The 24,407-nt window shown below is 45.4% G+C and overlaps 2 protein-coding genes across 7 annotated transcripts in view; one reads left to right on the top strand and one right to left on the bottom strand.

Moving 5' to 3' along the window:
* The first annotated feature begins 13 nt into the window (after positions 1-13).
* LOC308573817 (B-lymphocyte antigen CD20-like) lies at positions 14-11,596 on the top strand. Of its 3 annotated transcripts, XM_081171204.1 has the most exons (9): positions 134-347; positions 1,532-1,652; positions 3,182-3,301; positions 4,031-4,075; positions 4,998-5,198; positions 6,556-6,630; positions 8,339-8,460; positions 8,952-8,999; positions 10,312-11,596. In XM_081171204.1, the coding sequence occupies exons 1-9, from the start codon at positions 313-315 to the stop codon at positions 10,349-10,351; spliced, it is 807 nt and encodes a 268-aa protein (XP_081027330.1). In that variant the 5' UTR covers positions 134-312; the 3' UTR covers positions 10,352-11,596. The 3 variants fall into 3 exon arrangements, with proteins under 3 accessions (XP_081027331.1, XP_081027332.1, XP_081027330.1); XM_081171205.1 differs by lacking the exon at positions 8,952-8,999 and having other exon boundaries at positions 14-347; XM_081171206.1 differs by lacking the exon at positions 6,556-6,630 and having other exon boundaries at positions 125-347.
* A 907-nt stretch (positions 11,597-12,503) lies between these two features.
* Positions 12,504-24,407, bottom strand: part of PITPNM1 (phosphatidylinositol transfer protein membrane associated 1) — a 34,167-nt gene continuing 22,263 nt past the window's right edge. For all 4 annotated transcript variants that reach the window (XM_081170735.1, XM_081170734.1, XM_081170733.1 and 1 more), the window contains exons 16-24: positions 22,283-22,435; positions 20,328-20,476; positions 18,913-19,023; positions 16,666-16,782; positions 16,051-16,199; positions 15,161-15,310; positions 14,121-14,304; positions 13,833-13,961; positions 12,504-13,684 (exon numbers count right to left, since the gene is read on the bottom strand). In XM_081170735.1, the coding sequence (XP_081026861.1) occupies positions 13,430-13,684; positions 13,833-13,961; positions 14,121-14,304; positions 15,161-15,310; positions 16,051-16,199; positions 16,666-16,782; positions 18,913-19,023; positions 20,328-20,476; positions 22,283-22,435 (1,397 nt within the window). In that variant the 3' untranslated portion in view covers positions 12,504-13,429. The remainder of the gene's footprint in view (positions 13,685-13,832; positions 13,962-14,120; positions 14,305-15,160; positions 15,311-16,050; positions 16,200-16,665; positions 16,783-18,912; positions 19,024-20,327; positions 20,477-22,282; positions 22,436-24,407) is intronic.

Raw genomic sequence — 24,407 nt, 5'->3', positions numbered from 1 at the left:
TTAGGGCGCTGCTGAAAACATGTTGTGTTTCACCTCGTCAAATGCCTTTTCTTTCGGTTTCTAGAAACCGAATTTCTCTTATCTGCTTGCTGACATTTCTCAGAAATCAGGTGACCACATATAACCACAACATAATTGGCTATGCGCTAGCTAAGGGGAGGAAGCTAAGTCTGAAAAGGATGTAGCTGCGTAGCTACGTTCTTCAGGCCTGCTCTTCATTCTTCTGCAGTTCCCAAACACAGTATCCCTTTCACCACAGCCACCTGTTTTCTTTAAGCCCTCCTCAGTCAGCTCGAAGCAGAAGTGCCATCTATGGAGACTACACCTGGCTCTCTTCTCTATCCACGGTAAGAATGTTTGGGCAAGCGAGGGTGACTCCACATTGATACATCAAATGCAGCTGCATAGGCAGTGTCAGAGATGGTGATAGTGATGATATATTAATTTAATGCCAGTATAGGCTTTCAAGTGGATCACAAGTGTTCTGGATTAACCAGTACTGTATTGGATTAAAAGTCTGAATCCTATGCATGTTTTCTTGGAAGTAAGTAAGTGGGTTTGAGAGTGTTGCTCTCAAAGAACTATACAGTTATTTTGTATTATTACAACAGAACAATACTGTTGAGCTACTGTTCTGGAAAGCAAAATAATGCTTTTTCTGAATCTTTAGTACTATAAAGCACACACAGTTTGAAATGGATCAGTGTGTTCTCAGACGGCTTCTTTTCTGCAACCAGGAGAAAAAGCCTGACTTATTTTTATCTCATAAAATGCTGTTGCTTCCATTCCATTCTTAACCTATATCAAAAGCTATAGGGTGTCACTTTTTAAATACTAGGAAGTATAAGGAGGAAATGAGCAGGAAGCGATTTTTATGAGATGGAAGAATAGTACAGCTTCAGGAGGCTTTCGGAGTGTGGAAGACAAAGGAAGTGAGACTTTGTTCCTGCTTCTCAGTCTCTCTGCAACTTTGGATGCAATTGGCCATGGTTTCTTCCTTGGACAGAAATAGGAATTGGGGACAGCAATGTCTTACAGTGGCTCTGGTCCCACGATAGACCATTTACAGTGAATTTATTTCACAGGAAGTTGGGTGGGAACAGACGGTGTATCTGCTAGAGGAAACTTAGCGGTGTGTACCTAGAGAACTACCCACAAAGTTGTGGTGCAGCCTTAACGTGATTGTGATGAACTTAAAAATGTGCTTAGCTTTGGCTAGAATAAGCCATCCCATTGACGCCAGAAGGCAGGTGAAAGAGTGGCGTATTTTTCACTCCTCAGCAGCATGCTGTAATACAACTGCACTGGAATATATGATATCAAGAAGCTTTTAGAATTCTTTCATGTGGCCTCAACCTGGCCACCTGTTGGTATAAGTGCTTTTGCTAGGCTATCTCGTTTAATTTTACATTTTAATAACTTATTCTGAGCAGAGGCAATGCCTAAGCAGCAACGAAGAGCCCTGCTGCAGAAAGGATCAAAGTGCATGCAACACTGCAGCCATAATTTCTCACTATTGATTTATCTGCAGAATGGATCAATACAGGCTGGCTCCACAAGCACCTTACCCTGGCAACGTTGTGGTGGTTGTCCCTCCAAGCCATGTTGGTGCAGGACAGAAGAAACTCCCAGAGGAAAATGGTGCTCTGGGGGTAAGATTGCCTTTTCCCTAAATACCTGTATGCTTGGGCTAAGCTAAGGGGAAGGCTGTGAATGTGGCATATGGGTACAAAACACCATAGAAAAATATATACAAACATCATCTCAGGAACATAAGAAGCTGCCTTGCACTCTGTCTATTGATCCATCAGGCTCAGTATTGTCTACACGGAGGGGCAGTAGCTCTCTAGTCTTTTCCAGCCCTGACTGGAGCTGCTGGGGGATTGAGCCTGGGACTTCCAGCAGGCAGTCTTCAACCACTGAGCTATGGCCCTTCCTTTTCAGGATTCACCCTCTTGGGCCAATGTAAGATATGGTCTATATAACGGCATGCTAACCAAGGAACTAGTAGTTCCATCAAGGGCAGAAGGATTCCCAGCATTTTTTCTCAATTTTGGTTTCCCTAATTTTTTGCAGAGGGTGCTATGACAAGTACTTGTTTAATTTTTGTATCTGTGTGGGATCCCTGGGCCTGTTTAGCACCACCCTTCTTCTCTTAGGGCGGATCTATACTCTAAACACTAACACTAAAAATGAGTTTCTGATAACCGTATAGCCAGTGATTTTTTCTGATGGGACGCAGGGTTATGCATACCCGTAAACATTTTGTGAATCTTTGTACTTGTGTCCATTTACTGTACTTATTTTTCCCGATTTGCACTATAAAATGGTGGTTTTCTTGAGTCAAAATGAGAGTACCCCTAAACATTTTTAAGGGGGGGAAAGCACTGCGTATAGCCATATGATGTTCTTTTTAAACATTAATAATGTGTTATTAAAATGTGACACCAGAGAGCATTGCAGAGCTACCCCCTTCCAAAAACCAGGTAGACCTTGTGGAAAAGGAAACCAACGCCTTCATATTTAAATTAAAGTGAACTGAATGTTTAATAATGTTTAAAATGTGGGTGTAGATCCATCCTTAGATGGATTGCAATTTTCCTCCTTCTGGCTGCAGATAAGGGCCACACTCCAAGTCTCAAACTCAATCTCAATCCAGAGCCCTCTGCCAGGAGACTTTCCTTTTTCCTTCTGAAGGTGGCAGAAGAAGAGTATAAATCAATTTTTAAGAAACAGTGGGTTCTCTTTCTGCTGAGAAAGCTTTGTAGTGAGGTGTCTCTTTCGTAGATTTAACTGTATGATTAATCATCTTGAACTCTTGTGCATGTTGTGCTGAGTTTTAAAGACAATTTCATTTCATTATTTAGCTTCTGGTGTGTGTTGTAATTGAGAATGGGGGGGGGGGGGAGAACACTGAATATGCCCTTCCCTTCTAAACATTGGTGGTAGCTTTTGTTTATTAAATTCTACGTGTTCTCACAGTTCCATCAATGTGGAAAGGTTTCTCCCCATTGTTCTATACTGGATAGTAATTTGTGATTTTATGATAGTGCTGTGGTTTTGAGGAGGACAATATGGATTAAATGGGGCTTGTGAAGTTCAGTTAATAGTGTCCATATGACATGGTCTCTAAGCCAGCTGTTTTATTTAATCTTCTTCTAATTTTGTCATCTTCCTAAAGGCTATGCAGGTGGTTATTGCTCTGATACATCTTGGTCTTGGAGGCATTTTGCTCTTTTCATCAAAGGATTGTGACACATGGATCATGACTGTCTGGTATCCCTTCTGGGGGGGTGCCCTTGTAAGTAGAATGAATAGTGTTAAGTTGTGGGCGAACATATCAGATGACACAGTGATTCTTCCAAAGCAGCTCTTTATTTGTAAGCTGGAACAGAACTGAACTGAGGAGCTCAGTCAGCCTGCTTATATAGAGCTCCACTAGAATGCAACAGTAACCATTTTCTGTAACTAGCCAATCACTGAACGTCACTTTCGATCCTTCATTTGCATACAAACTATCCAATCACTGAACGTCACTTTCGATCCTTCATTTGCATAACTATCTACAGTATCCCCCTGCTGGCCCAGCGTGAGAACTTCAGTACATAACACAAAGTGAATATTTAACAGGGTATTTTGAAGCATACTGCAAGTTACTTCTGAGTAGGCATGCATAGGATTGTGTTGCACTTGACCCAAAATTGGGTGGAAAGGCAGTGTTGAATGGTATTAAATATGTAGAAATGTCTAAGTCAGGCATGTCCAAAGTCCGTTTTGGGGGGCCTAATCTGGCCCACCGGTCAGTTTAATCAACAACTTTGGTTGGCCCTTTGGTGGGCCCTCATGGCCCTTCACTTCATCAAATCTGGCCCTCTTTGAAAAAAGTTTGGACACCACTGGTCTAAATGGAGGGCGGTTTTTGTTTGTTTCTGTTTTAAAGAGCCTGATAATGTAAGTAACATACTTCTTACTGTCTACTGTTTTCGGTTTCTCTCTCTCCAGTTCATAATTTCGGTTTCTCTCTCTCCAGTTCATAATTTCATCAGCAGCGACAAGAAAATCAGTTGCGGGTCTGGTAGGTTGATGTGACTTAACCCTGGTGTGTTTTTAATTGTTAAAACAACCAACAATCCAGGACTATCAGATGAAAAGGTACCATTTGTTTCCATAGCCCAGAATTAGGTAAACTTTTTTGACCTGGGAAGCCAGATCTTTGTCACCTGCATCCAGCCAACCATGACACCCACCCATCAATCATCTCAAGGGCAGACGATGCCAGTTGATTGACAGGTGGCTGGTCACACCCATCTGTCAAAGTTGGGCTACAGATGTGGGGGAAGATAGCGAGCAGGATTGAACTCTGCACACAGCACTGGGATGGGTTCAATCCTGCTTTCTGCAGGCTGTGGATATATAAGGGAACTCCCTGCAGGGGATTCCCCCACACAACCAAATCGAGCTCCTTTTTCTCAGGGATCAATTGCACATACTAGTCCCTCAGACATAATTAATGCATGCGGCCAACCAAGCAGGATGGAGAGGGGAACCCACCCTTTAGATGATGCCAAACGCTATTCCAAGTGACACCAACTGATTGACAGATTGCTGTGGTTTACAGGAAATGGCCCCATGAGCTTTTCCACGCATTCCGTGGCTGCTTTGGCTAGGTTAATTTATACTAGTTGTCCCCTATACTTGCCCTGTTTTTTTCCTGCATGACGTGATATGTTACTGGAACCGTCTATAACTCTGTAACCCTGAATCTCCCACATTTTGCATTTCTGCTGGGTCTTTGATGTTCTGAAAGCCACTTAGACAAGCAACAGTATGTAGGGTGCCTCATTCTTACCAGAATCAGTCCCCTCCCTCGTGCTCCCATAGTCAGAACTGGCAAAGGCGAGGGTCAGGTTTGGTTCCCAAGATCATTCTCCCCATCTCACCCATATCCCCACCCAACCCATAAATTAATTAAGCAAAACTTTCTATTTCTCTTCCAGGGAGCATTCAGTTACCTCTTTAACACTCTTAGTGGCCTCGGTGCAATCGCTGGAATGTGTCTTTTGCTGACTGATGTAATAAAAAATAGAGAGAGAAACTTTTCTGCAGTTACGGAGACATCTCACTTTGTATCCAAATTTCTTCTTCCACAAATTCCTAATATTTCAAACTATTGCAAGACCACTGGGGCATATGAAATGGTAAGTTCCTGGATTCCATACAAGGCTAGTTCCAGGTTTAAGGAGGCCCTGGCCAAGGTGTTCTTTGGTGGTTCCCTTCCTCTGTTAGTTGGCCCTCCCAGGCTTACGTCACTGTGGCAACAGCATGCCAACCAATGCCATGCCTTTAAATTTCCCAGAGTGCCTCACAACAATGCCAAGGCAGGAAACCAAACAGGGGGCTAAATCCAGCCACCTAGAGCTACTAGGAGTGGTAGGCCAGAATATTTTAAAGGGATGGGACAGGTAGCAGCAGAGCACCAAGTTCGGTTCACTCGGTGGTGAAGGTGGAGAGAAGTGCCTGAGAAAATGTTTGTGGGGAGGTAAGGAGGAGAGAGGGATAGAATTCATCTCCTTGCTGCTGCAATGAAAATAGCAATTCCCTTCTCACCCTCTGCACTATATTTGAATGGGATAGACTGTGTGGCGACAAATGTGGCTACCCATCACATCCAGTCTGGCCCTGTGTCTCAATCCTTTAAGTGCCTGGAGAGAGAGGCTGGCCTCTACAGCTTTACACAGCGCTACACACATCCTAAGGGCCACTGGTGACCCATCCTGACCTCTCTTTGACCCTCCTGCATCCGGTCCCACTGATCCTCTTGCCCTCCTCCTCCTGACACATTCTCCTCTCCCCATTATTCCCTTCCCTTTGATACAGATCCACCAGCACCAGGCAAGGTAGCTGAACTTTGACAGACCACCAAGCAGACACAGAGTTGAAAAGGCAGGATGGAGAGAAATGCAACCCCACTCTTGTGGCGTAGATCTCCTCACTTCTTTTGCAGGGGGAGATTTATGACTGGTGTCAATCATAAATGGTTGATGTACGGTAATTTATGACATGCTGGATGTCAAGCAAGTAAAAAACCTAATATTAGGGCTCATCCACACTTCTGTTTGCCCCTCAGCTTTCCCCTGGGAGAATACACTCTTTACTGCTGAATCAAGCGGCAATCAGATTTTCAACGGAGTGCTGTTTGCTCCAATTAAGCAGTAAAGAGGAAGTTTTCCCAGGGAAAACAGTGGGGCAAACAAGAAAGCGCTCAGACCCATGCCTAGAAAGCACAGGACACGTGGAAAACCTCTTGGACCCATGCTTTCTAGGCATGGGATAATCCGCAGAAGTGTGGATAAGCCCTTGATTGGACAAAATATAGAATATATTGTTATAGGACTGTTATTCTGAGCTCTGAAAGTGACTTAATCTTAAATTCCTTGTGTTGTATTCTCCTGCACAAAGCTTCTTGTGTGAGTGTCACCCTAAAGCTGAGAATGAGATCATTCTCCTTGCATTAATGTTTGATATTTTTAACTGGCTGGTTGTTATTTTTTGCAGGGAATTCTGTGTGTGATGCTTTTCTTCTCTTTCCTCGAGGCTACAACTACATTTTCAGTTCTCTGCAGTAGAAGGGTGAGGATCCAGTAGCTCATAATATAAGCAAAAATATAACAGAGTATTCTGCCTCCCATCCTTTTGTGTATATTTATTTAGTGGTATGCTAAGTGGCCTGCAAAATAAGACTGGCTTACTAGGCTCACTAGGCTGAATTCACACCATGTTTATCACATGATGACTTTAGTCTCCCATGATGGCATGTAGGTATGAAATGGTTATCATCACAGAACATGGAACAAGTGGGAAACCCAGCCAGAAACCAGTTATAGTTCTACATGTCTTATCCCAGAATAAATAATCCTTTCTAGGGGCACCTCTTGGAAACTCCCTTGGGAAGGGCTATAGTTCAATGGCAGAGCATCTTCCTTGCCTTCAGGAGGCCCCAGATTCAACATCTCAACATCTTAGAATCATAGAATCATAGAGTTGGAAGAGACCACAAGGGCCATCGAGTCCAACCCCCTGCCAAGCAGGAAACACCATCAGAGCACTCCTGACATATGGTTGTCAAGCCTCTGCTTAAAGACCTCCAAAGTAGGAGACTCCACCACACTCCTTGGCAGCAAATTCCACTGTCAAACAGCTCTTACTGTCAGGAAGTTCTTCCTAATGTTTAGGTGGAATCTTCTTTCTTGTAGTTTGGATCCATTGCTCCGTGTCCGCTTCTCTGGAGCAGCAGAAAACAACCTTTCTCCCTCCTCTATGTGACATCCTTTTATATATTTGAACATGGCTATCTTATCACCCCTTAACCTCCTCTTCTCCAGGCTAAACATGCCCAGCTCCCTTAGCCGTTCCTCATAAGGCATCGTTTCCAGGCCTTTGACCATTTTGGTCAGGTAGGACTGGAAAAGACTCCTGCCAGAGACCCTTGGAGAGCCACTGCCAGCCAGTGCAGACACTAATCTAGATCAGTGGTTCCCAATCTTTTTTGGGGGCCATGCCCCACCTAAGCATCTCTAATATTTTGACCCCCCCCCCGGTGACATATAATTCTTATTATTCAAAAAGTGAAGTCCTATTCACATGCAGGAAGCTTAAAGGGCCATTAACTGTTAATAACTCATTCTCAAATTGCCCCCCTTAAAAATCTATTTGCCCCCCTGTGGGGCATGTGTCCCACGTTGGGAACCACGGATTTAGATGGACCAAATGAGGTAATTTCCCCAGAGCGCAGGCACCAAGTAACAGCAGCCAGCCTCCAACTAGAAGAGGGAAATGGTTGGGCAGTGCAGTTGCAAATCTGGAGCCCTATCCAAGCCTTGGCCCAGAGTTGCATTTTTCACTTATGTGGATCCCAGATGACTTAAGAGGAGGTACACAGCTGGAGTAGGGAAATGCTGTGCTAGGGGGGGAAAGCTTAGTGTGCTTTTTTCTTGGTATATTTAATAACAAGAACTCCAACTTATTTAATGCTAGGGAAAGGGGCAAACCAAGCTCTGGCCCTAGTTGCACAAATTTTACAAGATCAATGCAGCAAAAGAAGGAAGCAAGGGCACATGAGATCACTGTCCTCCATTTTTTAAGTTGGTTCACTTATCTCAATCCTGCGGCTTTGCACATTGAACCAGGGAACCACAATAGTTAGGGTGGAAGGAAAAATACTCGGGTTTGCTAACTGGAAGCGTGTGTGGCTGGTAAATAGCAATTCAAACACCCGGGAGCAGTGGTGAAGGGAGAACGAACAGGCATGGAAACTGATGGATGGCACATTTTCTTTCAGGACAAAAAGAAGCACAGATCAGACAATGAAGAACAAAATGTTGCGTTGACATCACTCCCACAGCCACACTATGCAGACGGAGTTCCTGACCCACCACAGTACACTGCAACAGAAGCAAACAGGTGAGAATCCTGTCAAACTAGAACAGGCTTCCTGAACCTCGGCCCTCCAGAAGTTTTGAGACTACAATTCCCATCATCCCTGACCACTGGTCCTGCTAGCTAGGGATCATGGGAGTTGTAGGCCAAAAACATCTGGAGGGCCAAGGTTGAGGAAGCCTGAACTAGAAGATAAATCCAGCCTTCAACTTCCAGTCCTAAGCAACACAGGGAGCTATTTTGTTTTGCAAGCCCTGGGTGATGCATCAGAGGGGACCTGTGCATTCTGCTCCAAGCAGATGCTTTCTGAGTTCTTGTCCCCACTTTGTCCCCACCCCCGTATGTGTATCTCTCTGTAGATGGCAAAGTTCCACCTGCTTCTTTTCTGTGTTATCAGGATGTTGTTAAGGGAACAGGAACAGGGCCAGTTTAAAAAGGGGGAATTAGCAATCTCATGATGAACAAAACTTGGTTCACCCTTCTGTCACGTTAACGTTTGAACCTTCATTTTGTAGATACTCACAGCTTCCTGAAAGCATCCCTGGAAACACACATACAGACTGGTGAGTCCTTTGCAAGAGTGAAGGAAGTGGAGCTCATTCTCCGTTATGAATAAGAGTTTAGGCAGGGCTCAAATTGTTGGGCACCTGCCAAGCTCTATGTGCACTGGGTGGGAGGGTGGCTCTATCAGTCTCTACACAAGGATGGGGAATTTGGATATATTTTCGTTTGTTACATCTGAACAAACAACCCTTTTGGCTCTCCTCTGAGACTGAAACACATAGTTTGTGTCACGGGGTTTTCCATTCCTGGCTAGAGAGGTTGCTCTTCTCTCCATACATTCCTCGCTCAAGTGACCAATGGCATCAAGTTAGGGTTAACCTTGGTTATTCATCCATGGGAGTTGGCTTCATATGGTGGAAGAGAGTGAAGAAAGAAGCTTCACTTCTTTCTTCACCGGAGACCTAATTGGGTCTAGCAATACAATTCTGTGCTCTTAACCCCTCCATGCATTAAGTAGCTCCAAGATTGCTGGTTGTTTTACTGCAGATTCCCACACTTTAAATAAAAGAGCTGAGACATGAGGCAGGAGCAGGAGCTTAACCCCAGAGGAAGAAGGCAGGGGAATGGGCTGGGGTGGCCAAGTCAAGGGCCTACTGTGGGCAACTTGCCCAAGAGCCCCTCAAAACCTGGAACCAGCATGTAAGAAGTTACAATGGTAGAGTCAGACCATTGATGCCTCTATTGGTCCAGGAAGTTCTACAGCAGGAATGCCCACCAAGGCAGATTGGAATCTACTGGTAGATCTCTGGGCAATTTCCCATAGATTGGCAAGGTTTCTGACTCCCAGTTGTATAATAGCAGCAACAAAACTATTTCTCCGCATCTAAGTACGTTAGGCTGCTGCAGTGATGAAAGAGAACCAGTAATGGACTCTTAGGTGAATGACTGTGATCTCAGTTCAGTTTTGGTACTGGAAACAAATAACTAGGCTCAGAATGTCAGGTCCTGGTGTTCTTTAATTCTAACTGTTGAATGTTTCATATCTGGATCTGACTGGTAAATCTAGTAGAAAAGCAAAACCATTCTAACAAGCCTGAAGTCTGCCCACCCTACACTGACTTGCTGTAGCTGTCTGGGGTTTCACACTCAGATCCTTCCCAGACCTACCCTGCATATGCTGGGGATTCATCTTGGAACCTTTGGATTGCAAAGCATGTGCTCTACCACTGAGTTATTGCCTTCCCCTATACTGTATATATTATTTCATTGCTTCCATTTTGTTTTTTCCACCAAAACCCAGGGCTCTTATCCCCACCCCCACATCCATTTGACATCCTCTTACACATTCCTTTCTTCTTTCTCTGTTTGTAGGCCCCGCTATGCTGCCGGTTATGAGCCATACACTGGATAAAGTTGGATTTTTAATCGTCGCCACTCTTTTTTGCTTTGTGGATGTTTGATTGTATGGTTTCAAACATTTTGTTTTTGGTTTTTGTAATGCGTGGCTACATTAAGAATTCACAGTATTTATCATTATCTACCATCTTGATCTGCCATATCCATTATTATTTATCACTGATGCACCAATAAAGCAGTGCAAACCACCTTGAAAGATGGCTGCCTTTTGCTCTAAGAACATGGTGGAGGCAGAGGAGAGAGAACAGGGAGGCTGGACGTGGGTTCTTGTGTTCTTTAGAAACCTGGACTTTCCTTATTTCCACTGTATTATGCTGTTATGGAAAAATTAGAGCTGTACGGCTTTCTAGTGCCTTACTCTGCTAATAAAGCAAATTGTTAGAAAATGGTTGTGAAAGACAGTAAATCACCGTCACATCTTTTCAGTACCATGTAATAGTGCCTGGGGTTCAGTCGTAAGTAGGTCACAGGTGGCACTGTGATCTAAACCACTGAGCCTCTTGGGCTTGCCGATCAGAAGGTCGGAGGTTCAAATCCCCACAATGGGGTGAGCTCCTGTTGCTCTGTTCCAGTTCCTGCCAACTTAGCAGTTCGAAAACATACCGAGGCAAGTATAGATAAATAGGTACTGCTGTGGGAGGAAGGTAAACGGCATTTCCATACGCTCTGGTTTCTGTCACGGTGTTCCATTGCGCCAGAAGCGGTTTAGTCATGCTGGCTACATGACCCAGAAAGCTATTTGTGGACAAACACCAGCTCCCTCGGCCTGAAAGCAAGATGAGAGCCACAACCCCATAGTCGCCTTTGACTGGACTTAACCATCCAGGGGTCCTTTACCTTTTTTTTACCTTTAGAGTTGCCACCTGTCTTGTATAATTCGGGTTTTCCCCGTATTTCAATGTAAAATGCTATGTCCTGTATTGATACAGTTTGACCTGTATTTCAGGTCCTCTCTCTCTCTCTGCCAAGTTAGAGAATCTCTCCAAATGCATGTGTTTGAAAAGGTGTGTGAAACGTCATTTATTTAAGCTCTGGGTAGCCAAGCACAGATTTACAAATTTGTGCGTGTGTGACAAATTCCAGAGGGGCCATCCTGTTAGACTGCAATAGTTTTGTTTTTTTTAAGTGATGACATTATGTATTATTTTTTATAATTATCGAAGGCTGCAATAGATTTTAATGGATTGCTCTGAAGTCACTCCAGCACCAGATAAAATAAAATGCCCTACATTGACTGAAACGCTAATCACAGGTCCTCTTTTCCACAACACTTTCTTCTAGGATTTAGCTTGATCAGTATCCTTAAGATCAAGACCCAGAGAGCAGTTGTCAGAGCAGATCCTACACTCATGGTGTGACCATGACTTTGCAACTGGCCTTGTGTACGCATCAGCTGTCAAGCCTGCCCCCACTCCTCAGGGGACTGTTATAAGTGCTGAGTGCCAGAGTGACCCAAAATTCTTGGATTTAGTGAAAGTTAAAATTAATCAAGTTTTGATTAAACTATGCCAAACACGCCATCTCCCCCATTTAGTTTCTGCTAACAACCCTGGCCAGCTCAGCAGAGATGGCTGGATGGGAGTCATTGGGAGAATAAAGGCTGATGATGGCCAGTCATTAACCCATTAAGAAGGCCATTAACAGAGACTCTCTGGGCCATATAGAAAATGGGGAAAGTCCTTCCTTCAGGTGAGAGATAGCAGAGACAAAAAGTCGGAGTTTCAGGAGGGAGGGGCAAAACTGCAGTGGGTGGTGAGATAAGTGAACAGGAAAAAGTGTCACTTTTGCAAGCCAGAGAGGATGGGGGCGGAGCATGAGGTGGGCAGTCTGTTTTACGCTGCAGAGAGGGTCAGAAATGATGTTTGGGGTCTCCTGGAATCAGAGGCTGCAGCAATGGGAGGAACAGGACCCTCTTGGGATGTAAATGCTCTGCACTCTCTCATCTAGGCAAAGGTTGTACATATGTGTAAATAAACCATACAACCTAAAGACACCACAAGCTCTGGTTTGCCTCATTATTCCCAAAGGTAACACAGACCCTGGTAAATGATCCTGGCACCCCTGGAATCCCACACCGCTCGGGTATGTGGGTGGCACATAACTGTACCAAACTAATCCATCCCTCAACTGCTACCTCAAAACACACATTCACTCTTCAATTTTTGTTTTTATTTTATTTTATTTTTTCAGTTTTATAACACATTTAAAGATAAATGTAAAACCCCCACAAATCCTCCAAAACAGGATTCGACTTCCCGGCAATTCTGACACAATGAAATAAATACCAAGCCCTCCTTTGTCAGGAAGGAAGTATGGATTCATCCTTATTCATGGCTATCCTGTGCTCTCACACTGGACACAATACATGCACAGGAGGGCAGTATCATGCAGACACCCAAAGACCGGGGCACAGGCAGGATTGGACTGAGAAACGGCACTAGGGACTGGAGCAAGCCGCTCAACCTCTGCAGGAAAGGGGCAGCTGGGATCCCTGATGTATATATTTCCCTAACCACCCACCCTAACCTTAGCCACAGAGGGATATAGGAAGACCTGGGAGATGGTTGGGGCTGGACCCACTACTGCCTCACGTGGCATCAAATGGGGAGAGTGGAATACTATATATCCCAGACCTCAATAATTTGAAAAGGGGGAGGAATGTGAACAGTCAATTCACAAGCAACGTAGCACACTTTTAAGTCAGGGTAATATGAACATCCCCGCCCCCATTTGTCCCTCCCCCCCCCCAATAATCCCCAGAGGGTATGACTTGAGGGACACTGGCTGAACTGCAGGTCAGAAGAGACCACAAAACAGAACAGGCAGGAGTTGGAACTAATGGGAATGGAAGCAATCTCTGGGATTATATAGAAATTCTCTCCTCCGTATCCTTGTGGCACTGTATGCCAGCTTGCGGCCTCTGCTGGGCAGAGCCCCCTCTCTCACTCTTCCCCCTGACCAACCATACCTAGTATTCTTGGCCCCTTTCTCTCACAACTGTGGCCTCTCACAGGCCCAGCCCTGGCACCAGCCACTGCGAGTCAGAAAATGCAGAGACTACCCCACGGCGGGCTCACTCCTCACTCTCCAACTTCAGGCTAACGCTGCGCGTCTTGGCTCGGGGCTGGGCGTTCCCTTGCCCCTCTCGCTCGGCCTGACTCTGCCCCCTTGAACGCAGCAGCTGACTCTGCTTGCGCAGGAAGTCGACGGGAGCAGGGCAGCCGTAGCTGCCTTTGCCCAGCGTGGGCCTTGTCGTCCCCTTCGGCGAGTGGGCGAGAGATGACGCTTCCAGCTGTGCCAGGTGTGCGACATAGCCGTCTGACAGGAACTGCAAGGAGAAAGGAGAACACAGCTGACGCTTGCCCTGTTCTTCACCTCCCCTCCCTGAGGGAGCAACAAGCTCTGTAGGCCTCAGAGCCTGAGGAGCCCCCAGCCTGCAGCTGAGGCAACACTTTTTGTGAAACAAAACTCCATACCTGGCACTGGCTTTGCAGTTTTTTCACAGCCCGGCCCACAATGTAGATTTGAGATGCGGGAAGCCCTAGAGAACTGTAGACTGAGATATCCTTGGTGGATCCATAGCCAGCCACTATGGTCACCTCTGCCTGCAATAAATGGATGAAGACATTGGTGACTTCTCTCCCCCACTTTTTCTCCTGTGGTGCTCTTTCCACTGCACTCAGAGGCACTGCAAGGTGTGTCAGAGTCACACGCATGGGCCTCTCCCACAATTATATCTGAACCCTTGGTGAATGCTTACGTACCTCCTGCTGAAGGCCCTGTAGAAAGGCAGCCTTCTGTCGAAGAGGGTCATGCGTGAGGCCATCACAGAAAGAGACGGCCCCATGGGGGAAGTTGTGCTGGGTAAGCCAGGCCACCACACGGTGCTTCTGCATGTCTGGACGCCCCGTCACGTAGATGATCATGTAACCGGAGTCCTGCCAATGCCTAAAGGGGCAAAGAGGGATTACCGTATTTGTGGCAGTTGGGTGGCTCACTCATTCATTCATTCATTCATTCATTCATTCATTCATTCATTCAGGGTGCCTTCTGGGGTGTAAGACTAATCTCACTCTATTTTTTTAATGTCAAGTTAATAGTAGCCCTCTCCACTTCCCATGTTGTTTGCTGCATGAAAAAGTGATTTCCTTTTGTACAACAAGGTGGTTGTTAAGAGTGAAGTGGCACTCTGTACCAGATGGATTTTGAGGGGATGCAGCCAATGTGATCTGCAGAAATATCCCCTTATAAACTTCTTCACCTATCAGACATCAACTCTAGTTTAGACAAATGTGAGTATCAAAATAAAATCCAGTCATCCGACAAAACCTTCTTTCAATAAATCCACCTTGACAGCATTTTGGCACTGAGATATACAGATGTAGATATGACAATTTGGGGGCGGGGAGTAGAGTTGTTTCCATAACTGGTGCTTCAAGCTTTTATTAAGTCTTGAAGAGTGGGGATCTTAAATTTATTTTACACATTTTCACTCTGCTGAGAAAACTGAACTTCCACAGTTAAGCAGACTCAATGATGGTGGTGGAGGACGTGAATGTTGGCAAGTTTGATTTCTTACTCTGCTGAGCATTCACATACCAGTCTCTGCAGCTCAAAATTCTTGATGAATTGTGATAAAGCGAATTTTGAAGAAATTTATAAATCAGTCCAGCAGGAGACAGAGTTGTGAAGAGATTATCATCAACATTCCCCCACCCCAACACACTTCAGAGTCAATAGGAAGGGGGAAGTGACAACCAGGTCAGGGAAAGGTATGGGGTCCCCAGGAAGGGCTATTACCTACCTTACTACATCAACAGCACCAGCACGCACCTTGGGGTCGCTGCCCATAATAGAGACACTGGCCGTGAAGGAGCCATCAATACTAAAAACAACACAAGGTGTGGACTTCGCTACCACAGTTAAGAAACACTCGGCATAGGTGTGGTCACCCCTGTGGAGAGAAGTACAATGAAGGAAACCCACCAGCAAGTGCCCCTCCTCTCAGAATCGCCAGTGCATGGCCACCACACTCAAAGACCCTATACAGGTATAGAGATGACTGCCACCAGAAGGCTGGTGGGGCTTCTCCCTATAGCTTCAGAAAACCAAGGAAGGGGCAGGTCAAGCAGTTCAACTATGGCAAATGAGACATCCTATCAATATGAACCATGTATAAGGCCTCTGCCAGAAACAAATGGTGATCCACTTGGTCTCAGAGCCAGAATCTCTATTATTATTATTAAATTGCTATACCGCCCTTCATCCAAGGATCATTGGGTGGTTGACAATATAAAGACACAAAAATACATAACATAGTGATAAACAACACACACACACACACACACCAGTTTAAAAGGCCATAGATGATTAAATTAGCCAACGGCCTGGGACAAGAGGAATATTTTTGCTTGTTGCCTAAATATATGAAGGCGCCAGATGACCCTCCCTGGGGAGAGCATTGCACAAGTGGGGAGCCACTGCAGAAAAGGCCTGTACTCGTGTTGCCACCCTCTGGACCTCTCACTGAGGAGGCACACAAAGAAGGGCCTCCCATGATGACCACAGGTTCCAGGTTGGTTCATATGGAGAGAGGCCGTCTTTGAAGTCTTGTGGTCATAAGCCAGGCTGGACTGAGGATAGGATTTCTGCTCAAAAAGGTCAACCACAGGACAGGGTTCACCACACACTCACCTCACTACCATTCGGACAGGGTACATGCCAATGCCCAGCATCTTCTCCTCAGGGAGGGTGTAGGAGAGTCTGCCACTGCCACTTGTCACCTCTGTGCCATAGTGCACCCATTTTCCTGACAATGGCTGTGCCATGATGTAGATATCCACCTTTGGGGAGAGATCAAGGGCAGCAACAATGTTCACTTCACTGCACATACCTCTTATACTGCATTACCTGTCCCCAAGCTCAGCTAATCTCTTAGGGTTGGTGAGTCATTACCTTTTCCGAGTCTGGAGGGGGGGAGGCATAATTTCCCCTTTAATTCCTGACAGCAGGTGCTGTTCATATCCTTCATCCCACACACCCCATCTGAAAGTTCCCTGCTTTTGATTTAACACTAATTTTATCCCCTTTTCCTTACAGCTCCTCAGCCCCTGTGGGAAATATCCATGCCTTGCCTCCTCAGGACTCATTGTGACATGGCCCATGGTCCTCATGTGGCCTGTACTTGCTCCTCCTCTATAATTTTCACCCATATGGCCTGCTCCATTCTGGTCTGCTGCCCCCTACTGCTTTTACTGCTGATGTCTTCAGAATGTCCCCGAACCCCCATTTAGCTACGTTTTTTGTTACCTTCTCCCCAGTCAGTGTCACCACATCCAGTGGGCCATACATGAAGCGCCCGCTAAAGACCTGGGGTCGCCCCTCACACACGATGACATCACTGGCGCGGTGGTTTGCTGTCACATTCTGTAAACCAAACGGGTAAAGCAGTTTTTACTAATTACACCTCAGCAAAAGGGGACATTAAAACACAGGAATTGGATCTGGACTAGAGAACAGGGCTGGCTAGAGAACGCAGCAATTCTAACATGAATTCATGAGAGGAAATTTGTGGAGTTTACATTGCTTTTGAGGGGGCAGGGAAATCTCACCATATGATGGCTATAAAACAAGGATGGAGAACCTGCAGCCCTCCAAATGTTGGGACTACAACTCCCATCATCCTTAGCCACTGGTTGTTCTAGTTGGGCCTGATGGGAGCTGCCTGGAGTTCAACAACATCTGGAGGGATACAGGTTCCCCACACTGCTCTGCATGCATTCCTACATAGTGAATCAGAAATGCAACTGTGGGACAGTGCCCTTTTCCCTGGTTGGGGTGTCTTCTAGGCAATGTGGGTGTGCATTTGCAGAAACCAGTAACAAAAACTACAGTTTTTTCTTGTGTTGAGGTTGCCATATTAAAAACAAAACCACCTTACACTGTACTTGACAGAAGGCAGCAATCACCCTTCCTCTGTGAGGTGTTTTTTATTATTATTTAACACAATTTATATACCACTTGATTGCAGTAAAACATCTAAGTGGTTTACAAGAAATATTAAAATTATCAATAAAAAACGGTTAAAACAATTAAAAACGTTGAAGGCAGGATTCACCTAACCAGTGCCATCAGTGGAAACCCTACACAAGGATTTTGACTTCTACAATGCGGCTTCCCCCCTCACCCCTGTGTCGTCCCCCACAAATTGGCTCTGGGAGGGAGTTCAGAGAACGCCCAGAACAACACATGGAGGGAGGAAATGGGGATCGTTCCATCTGGTAAGCTGAAATGCTGGTCCAGATGGAACAATTGGAAGAGCACAATGTTGAATTACAACCAGTAAGGTAATTAAAATCAACAGTAAAATAAATTAAAGCATGTCAACATCTACAAGTCTGGCTAGGCTTGCCTAAACAAAAACGTTTTAAGCAGTAACAAACATAAAAGAGTATTTGCTTCTTATTGAATGATCTTGTTCCCTGGAACAATTGTCAAACCTTCAAAATCATCACAATTGCTTGAGGGAAACTTCATTCAAATACCACCTACATTCATGTTCTGAATTATGCATTACAACCTGCTATTAGAGTTTTGCATTTAGCTCTGCAACCTACACAGCCCTGAGCTGCTGTACTTCCTCCAAGTCCTAGTACCCAAACCCATCTCAGCCCCACCCAGACAGGTGCCTGCCCATTTCTCACTACACTGTCAGGGAGAAGCACCTGAACCTTTAAAAGGGCATGAGCATTTGTCTCCTAGACCTAGAGCAAAAAACGAGGAGACGTCTCTTTGTTGTTCAAAGGCTTCATTAGCATCACCTAGCATGACAAGCCAGGCCGGTGTTTGTGAAAGCGGTTAAGTCCAGTCAAAGGTGACTATGGGGTGCGGCACTCATCTCACTTTCAGGCTGAGGGAGCTGGCTTTTGTCCACCGCTTTCCAGGTCATGTGGCCAGCATGGAACACAGTGACAGAAGCCAGAGCACACGGAAACACTGTTTACCTTCCCGACGCAGTGGTACCTATTTATCTATTTGCACTGGTGTACTTTTGAACTGCTAGGTTGGCAGGAGCTGGGACAGAGCAACGGGAGCTCACCCCGTCACAGGGATTCGAAGCACCAACCTTCCAATCAGCAAGCCCAAGAAGCTCAGTAGTTTAGACCACAGCACCACCAGCACAAGCTAATAAAGTTGTCCTCCCCACCCTCAATTTTAAAGCAAGAAAACCTAAATCTTATGCTCCAAACGGATCTTGCAAAAAGATGTGTGTCTACATAAAATTGTGTGATTTCATTTGTGAATGAAAACGGCAACCATGTTTTTGGCAAGTGGCAGAGGAGGATAAAGGGCGAGGCAGGAAGAGAGACAACAGCTGTGATGATATGGTAGCATCCGTGAAGTTATCCTGAAGGCTATTAGCTGTGGAAGGAACAGGATCAGCTCATATTCCTTTCCCTGAAGACACAGTGCCCCAGCCCAAGCCAGAGTCCCATTTCCTACTTGCACATGTGAGTTAGAGGCAAGGTAGCCACCGTGGGGGACAGAGCTCCATACCCGGATCTTCACTTGTGTTCGTTTCCGCTGCCACTTTTCACGAGGAAATGCTGGGCTGTAGATGGAACTCTCCTCATTCTCTGTCACTTGGGGCTGCTCTGTCTCAATCACCTGCAAACACATAGGGACATCAGGGCCAGGCTTCAGGAGTGCCATTCACAGGCACCAACTCCGAGAGTTTCAGTCACAATCATAATATACAGACACTGGGCAGATTAAAGTGGACAGTTTCATTGCTCCCTTTGTCTGTTATATCCTTCCTAAATAGATTCAAAATGTGAACCTATAGCTGCTTCACACCAGAGCATACTAAGGGCACTTCCAAATGGCATCCTGACTGAGAAGTCATCCTGATTAGTTTGAAGGAAGGTTATACACAGTGTTGGCTATTTAATGAGTCTTCCCCTCCAATTTGCTTCAGGGAAGGATAGGCTACATTGTGATACATTTTCCAGCACATTTTCCTGTCACCTTCCTTATTGCAAAAAGTCAGATCTTTGGGGAAGTGGGCTTGTTGCACAAGAACTCCAAATCAGCTTTAATTGCACAAGCTTTAATTGCACATCTGAAGGCAGCCCTGTTTAGGGAAGCTTTTAATATCTGAAGGACTATTGTATTTTAACATTCTGTTGGAAACTGCCCAGAGTGGCTGGGGAAACCCAGCCAGATGGGCAGGGTATAAATAATAAAGTATTATTATTATTATTATTATTATTATTATTATTATTATTATTATTATTATTATTAACCTGAATTTGCTGGCATGTGACACGAAAATATCATTAGCCTAATTGTCCATCTAGCCCAGTGTTGTCCACTCTGGCTGGCAGCAGCTCTTCAGGGTCTCAGTCACAGGCCTTTCCCATTATTTGATCCCTTCTGCCTAGGAGATGACAGGGATCAAACCCAAGACCTTCTGCATGTGAAGCTTGTGCTCTACTGGTGAGCCACTCCTACAAACCCCTGTGTTGTTTTTGGTTTGGTTTCTCCAAACCAGGAGTCCATGCCTGCCCAGCACATGGGGGCTGTGCTCTGTTTTGCTCTGCATAACAAAACAAGCCTTTGCCCAGCACTGCTAGGATCTCCTTGCGAAGTGTTCAGCTGATCCAATATCTTGTTCCATAATCCACCCAGGTACCGAAAGAAAAGAATCCTCCTCAAAATCCACATCCACTCCAAAATGTACATCACAGTTGCACTTAACTATGCAAGGTAGCACTCACCTATCCACCTGAGTCTCTCTCCATTTCTATTCCCATGTCCCCTGCCTGGGTTAGGTTTCCTCCTATATGCCCCTCCCCTCTACTGTGCAAACCTATTGTTAGATGCCAGTTTCCCATTAGAGGAACAATTAGAGCCCACCACACCCTGTTCCCCAGCAAAGGGACGTTTCCACCTGCCCACAGCCCTGGTACCTGGCGCAGGATGAAAGCCGCCACATCAGCACTTTCCCAATAGCTGGCATGGAAAAGGTGAGGGAGGGTGATGGTGGGGAAGGCCGTCAATGCCTCGGGACAATAGAGAGAGTAGTCAATGCGTTTAGCACCCCACCAACGATCCAGAACTAGACACGGAGGGAAGAGAAACTGTTGTTAGGGTGGCTCCATTTGTCTCCTCACTTCAGCTGTGAACTACACTCATGCAGCTGCTTGTACTTTGTCTGCCCATTTCCTGTTACCTTTACTTCCTCCCCAACAAATAAACAAGTCCTACTCGTCACATTTTCTGAGGCCTCAAGTCAGTCAGACAATAATAACACTGGCACTGCTAGGGATATGGCAACATCTGCCTCATCAACCAGTCCTTCACAGTCTAAGAGCACAGCCCTGCCTGCCTACGTTGATGGCCTCTCTGCTGGTTTCTGCTAGTGGGGTAGGGGGGCCTGCGCCACAGCAGAGGTCCCAGCTATGCCCAGGCAGGCAAAGAACTGCTGCTGGCAGTTCTCCTGCCAGTGGTAGCAAGAGAAAAGCCTTGATACAGGGTGTTTTCAAGGACAGACATGAGGTCCAAAGACCTGAGAATCCCAATCCTCAGGACACCAGCCTGGGGCTCGTGTAGCAATAAAATAAAAAGAACTGTCCTGTAGAGACGTTCTGCCCTGACCAGCACAAGGCAACAGGGCTTGGGATATGGTGGTAGATTCCTCTGCCCCTAGATAACACCCCCATCCCCCAAAGGAAAGGAAGGCAATGGACGCAGGGGGGAAACTGGAGAGAACAGGTTTCCAAAGGGCCAAAATATTTTATTATCCACATGTTTCATCTTTGCATTTAACATGCAGGTTTGTTTGTTTGTTTTTTTAAAAACAGAAATAGGATCAGTTTGGGGCACAATTAATTACTGGGATCACAGCAGGTGAATTTAACTTGTTCCGCAACTGCTGCAGTCCTAAAAATAAACCCTCCTCTGAAATTGAGATTTCCCCTACAAAGCAAATGCCAATCATCAACCACTCCCTTGAGAGCTGATTCTATTTGCATTTTAAAAAAGAAAAAGCCCCGAACATTAAATGCAAATACTATATTGGCCTGTAATCTTTAAATTCCATTCATTTCAGTGGGCTCTTTCAATTCTACTTCACTAGAATTTAAGCAGCCTGGCTGCGCACAGGAATACAGCCTTTTACTCTTTGTTCATTATAATTCAGTTTTTTGGTTTATTAGTATGTCAGGCACTAACTCAGTGGCTTGGCAGAGCCAGAAGAGTGTGAAAGCACTTCAGTTCAGAATGCAGAATTGCATGTGACACAAAAGGGCACAATATGCCCAAGCTATGGTAGCAATGTCAAATTTGGGTGGGCCAGTCAAAGAACAAGACTTTTCTTGGCAGCACAGCAAATATTCAATCCTTGCAAAATGAACTCGTTTGACTCACAGACACAAGAAACATTGTTCAGGGTTCCAGTCTGAAACTGCAGTTAGGATTCAGTTCATGAATTCAGAAAAGCCTGCCTAATACACTTTTTGAGCTGCTGAGCATCAAGGAACAGCTTTATGCACCAACATTTTAAGTTATGAGGGGAGCACAGGAAAGACACCCCCACAGATTGTTAGTGACCATACAGGCAATATGTTACAAGTACAGTACTTCAACCAAATGGATATGTGTAACACTTTGTTAGAATCAACTGTTTGCAGTGTTTAAAACAGAAAAAGCTGATTAATTTCTGGTGCAAAAAGTAATGAGCATCATTTTAAAAAACAAGCAAACAAACACGGATTTTTAAACATTAAAGAGAGAAAAGCCCTAATTTTCCCTCCTCAAATGGCCTCATAAATGCACTTGGATGAAAAGTAGACAGAGAGCCAAATTTAACTGTGATGGCATAGAAATTGGCGGTGGCGGGGAGGACAAGCAACATGTAACTTACTCTTCACAACTTCATTGGTGCTGGTTACAGTAGTCTCACACGTGGTTGCCTCATTCCCTTTCCAGAAACCTCCAAAAGCACCAGTTGGAGTGGGCGGTGTCACAAGGTCTAATTCATCCATGAAGAGGGAAGAGTGACTCTGCAAGGCCTCAGCTAGGCCAAATGGAAAGGTAAACAGAGGTGAGTATGGCAATTATAACATATCCCCCAATCCCTCCCAGCCTTCCACTGGTCTTATGTGCGGTGCCCTCCAAGTACTGTGCCTCTGAAGCAATGCCGACTTGCCACTGTTTAAAATCACTATTTCCCTCCTCTCAAAGTCGCTTCATCCCTGCTTTACTAAAACCTCTGCTGTTGTTTAAACCCATTTTCCTCTCAGTGTCTCTCTCTATCCCCACCTTTACTTAAACTTCTCCCCTTGTTTAAAACAGCCCCTTTTTTCTCCTTTTGGTGTCTCTCCCTTCCTGCTATATTCAAACTTCTCCCTCTTCCATTCTTCAGCTGCCTCATGTGACAGAAATAAAGGATGCAGAGCTCTCAACTATCCCTTAGTACCTCCACACATTGTATGCCACTCCTGGCACCATGTGTTGTCTTCAACATGGAAGTTCCGGATTCATTGTATTAATTCAGAACAGTTATTTTATTAACTAGCAAACACCCATACATACACAACACCCACCAACAGAACTTATCGCCGTCTGCGACTGAACAAGCTGACAGGCTTGGTATTCAGATTCTATTTGTCTTAAAGATATCATCATGGGGGGGTGCACAAAGGGGGCTGCGGAATATAAGCAAGGAGAAGGCGTTGGCATGGCAGGGGATTGGCAAGCAGAGGGAGCAGCAGCAGTGTGTGTGTGTGTGTGTGTGTGTGTGTGTGTATTTACAGTCATTTGAGTGCTCAATCCTGCCAATTCTCACATTCCTGTTTGCCCTGTTCCATGAATATTTTAAAAAATAAATCATGAAGGATTCAGCTCCATCTCGTAGGCAGCTAAATCAAAGCGGGGTTGACAAGTGGAATGATCACAGGCATAGCTCCCAGCATATAATACAAACACAGATGAACAACGAAATTATTCAAAGCTTAAAGGGGGGGGGAATGACTGAACAAAACCTATATGCTTCATTATATTACTGCTCTCAGAGAAGAAGGAGAACAGAGGTTCATAATTTGTGTGGTTTGCGTCTGAAAAAGAACAGAGGAACTTCCCCTCCGACAAGGCGGGAGGGGCACTTCCTCCTTGAGCCTAACGGTTGAAGCTTTCGAGACACTAGCTGTGCCAGGGGTGGCCACCCATATATGGGCATGTATACCACACCACTTGTAGAAGAATATGTTTTTATGCTGAGGATGAGGACTAAGGCTGGGTCTATGCATGCAGTCAAATGAGGCGGGAACTAGCCGTAGAATGGGTCGTGTCACTTCAGACCGCAGACCGTATAAAAATGCATTTAAAAATGAAACATGCAAAAATCTATGCAACTACCAATGCAGCACATAAAGGATCTAGCCCACCTTTTCTGAGCTTTTAGGCTAGTTTTGTATTTGTAGGGAGCATTTGGTGTAGGAGAACATGGAGCCATTCCATCTGGCTGCTGCAAAGGAAGGAGTGGGAAGCAGGGACTGCACCGTTGGCTCCGCTGAGAAACCAGCTCTATTGGGCCCTTCCATCCCTCAACTGTCCTGTAGCAGCAGCCATTCAAACCGCCTGTAGCAGATGGACAGGTGGAAAGCAGGACTCAAGAGGAACAGCCAGGGGCCGCAGCTGCCACTGCTGCTCCCACAACAGCTGCTGCCTCTTGCTCTCACCTCAGTCTGCTTTGTGGCAAGCCAGCCCTTCCTGCAGGCGGAGACTGTCTTGTTTACTGCTGATCAGTTCTGGCAGCCTTTTTGGCTGAGCAGCAGAGTAAAATGCTTGAAATAAATGTTACCCTCCCCTACCGTGACTCAAACCATCCAGCCATCCTGCTCTGAAACAGTTTTAGGCCAAGGCAGGCACAACTTGTCCCATTGCTGCCCAGCCTTTTGAATAGTTGCCCCTGCTGAAATTCTGTGTGTGGCTGAATGCATGACTTCCTTTACTTCTTCACAGAATGCTAGTGCTCCCTAGAACAGATA

Source organism: Podarcis bocagei, assembly GCF_964188305.1.
Source record: "Podarcis bocagei genome assembly, chromosome: 1".
Lineage (NCBI taxonomy): Eukaryota > Metazoa > Chordata > Lepidosauria > Squamata > Lacertidae > Podarcis > Podarcis bocagei.
The sequence above is the reverse complement of the archived record's forward strand: the minus strand, read 5'-3'. Positions and strand labels throughout refer to the sequence as shown.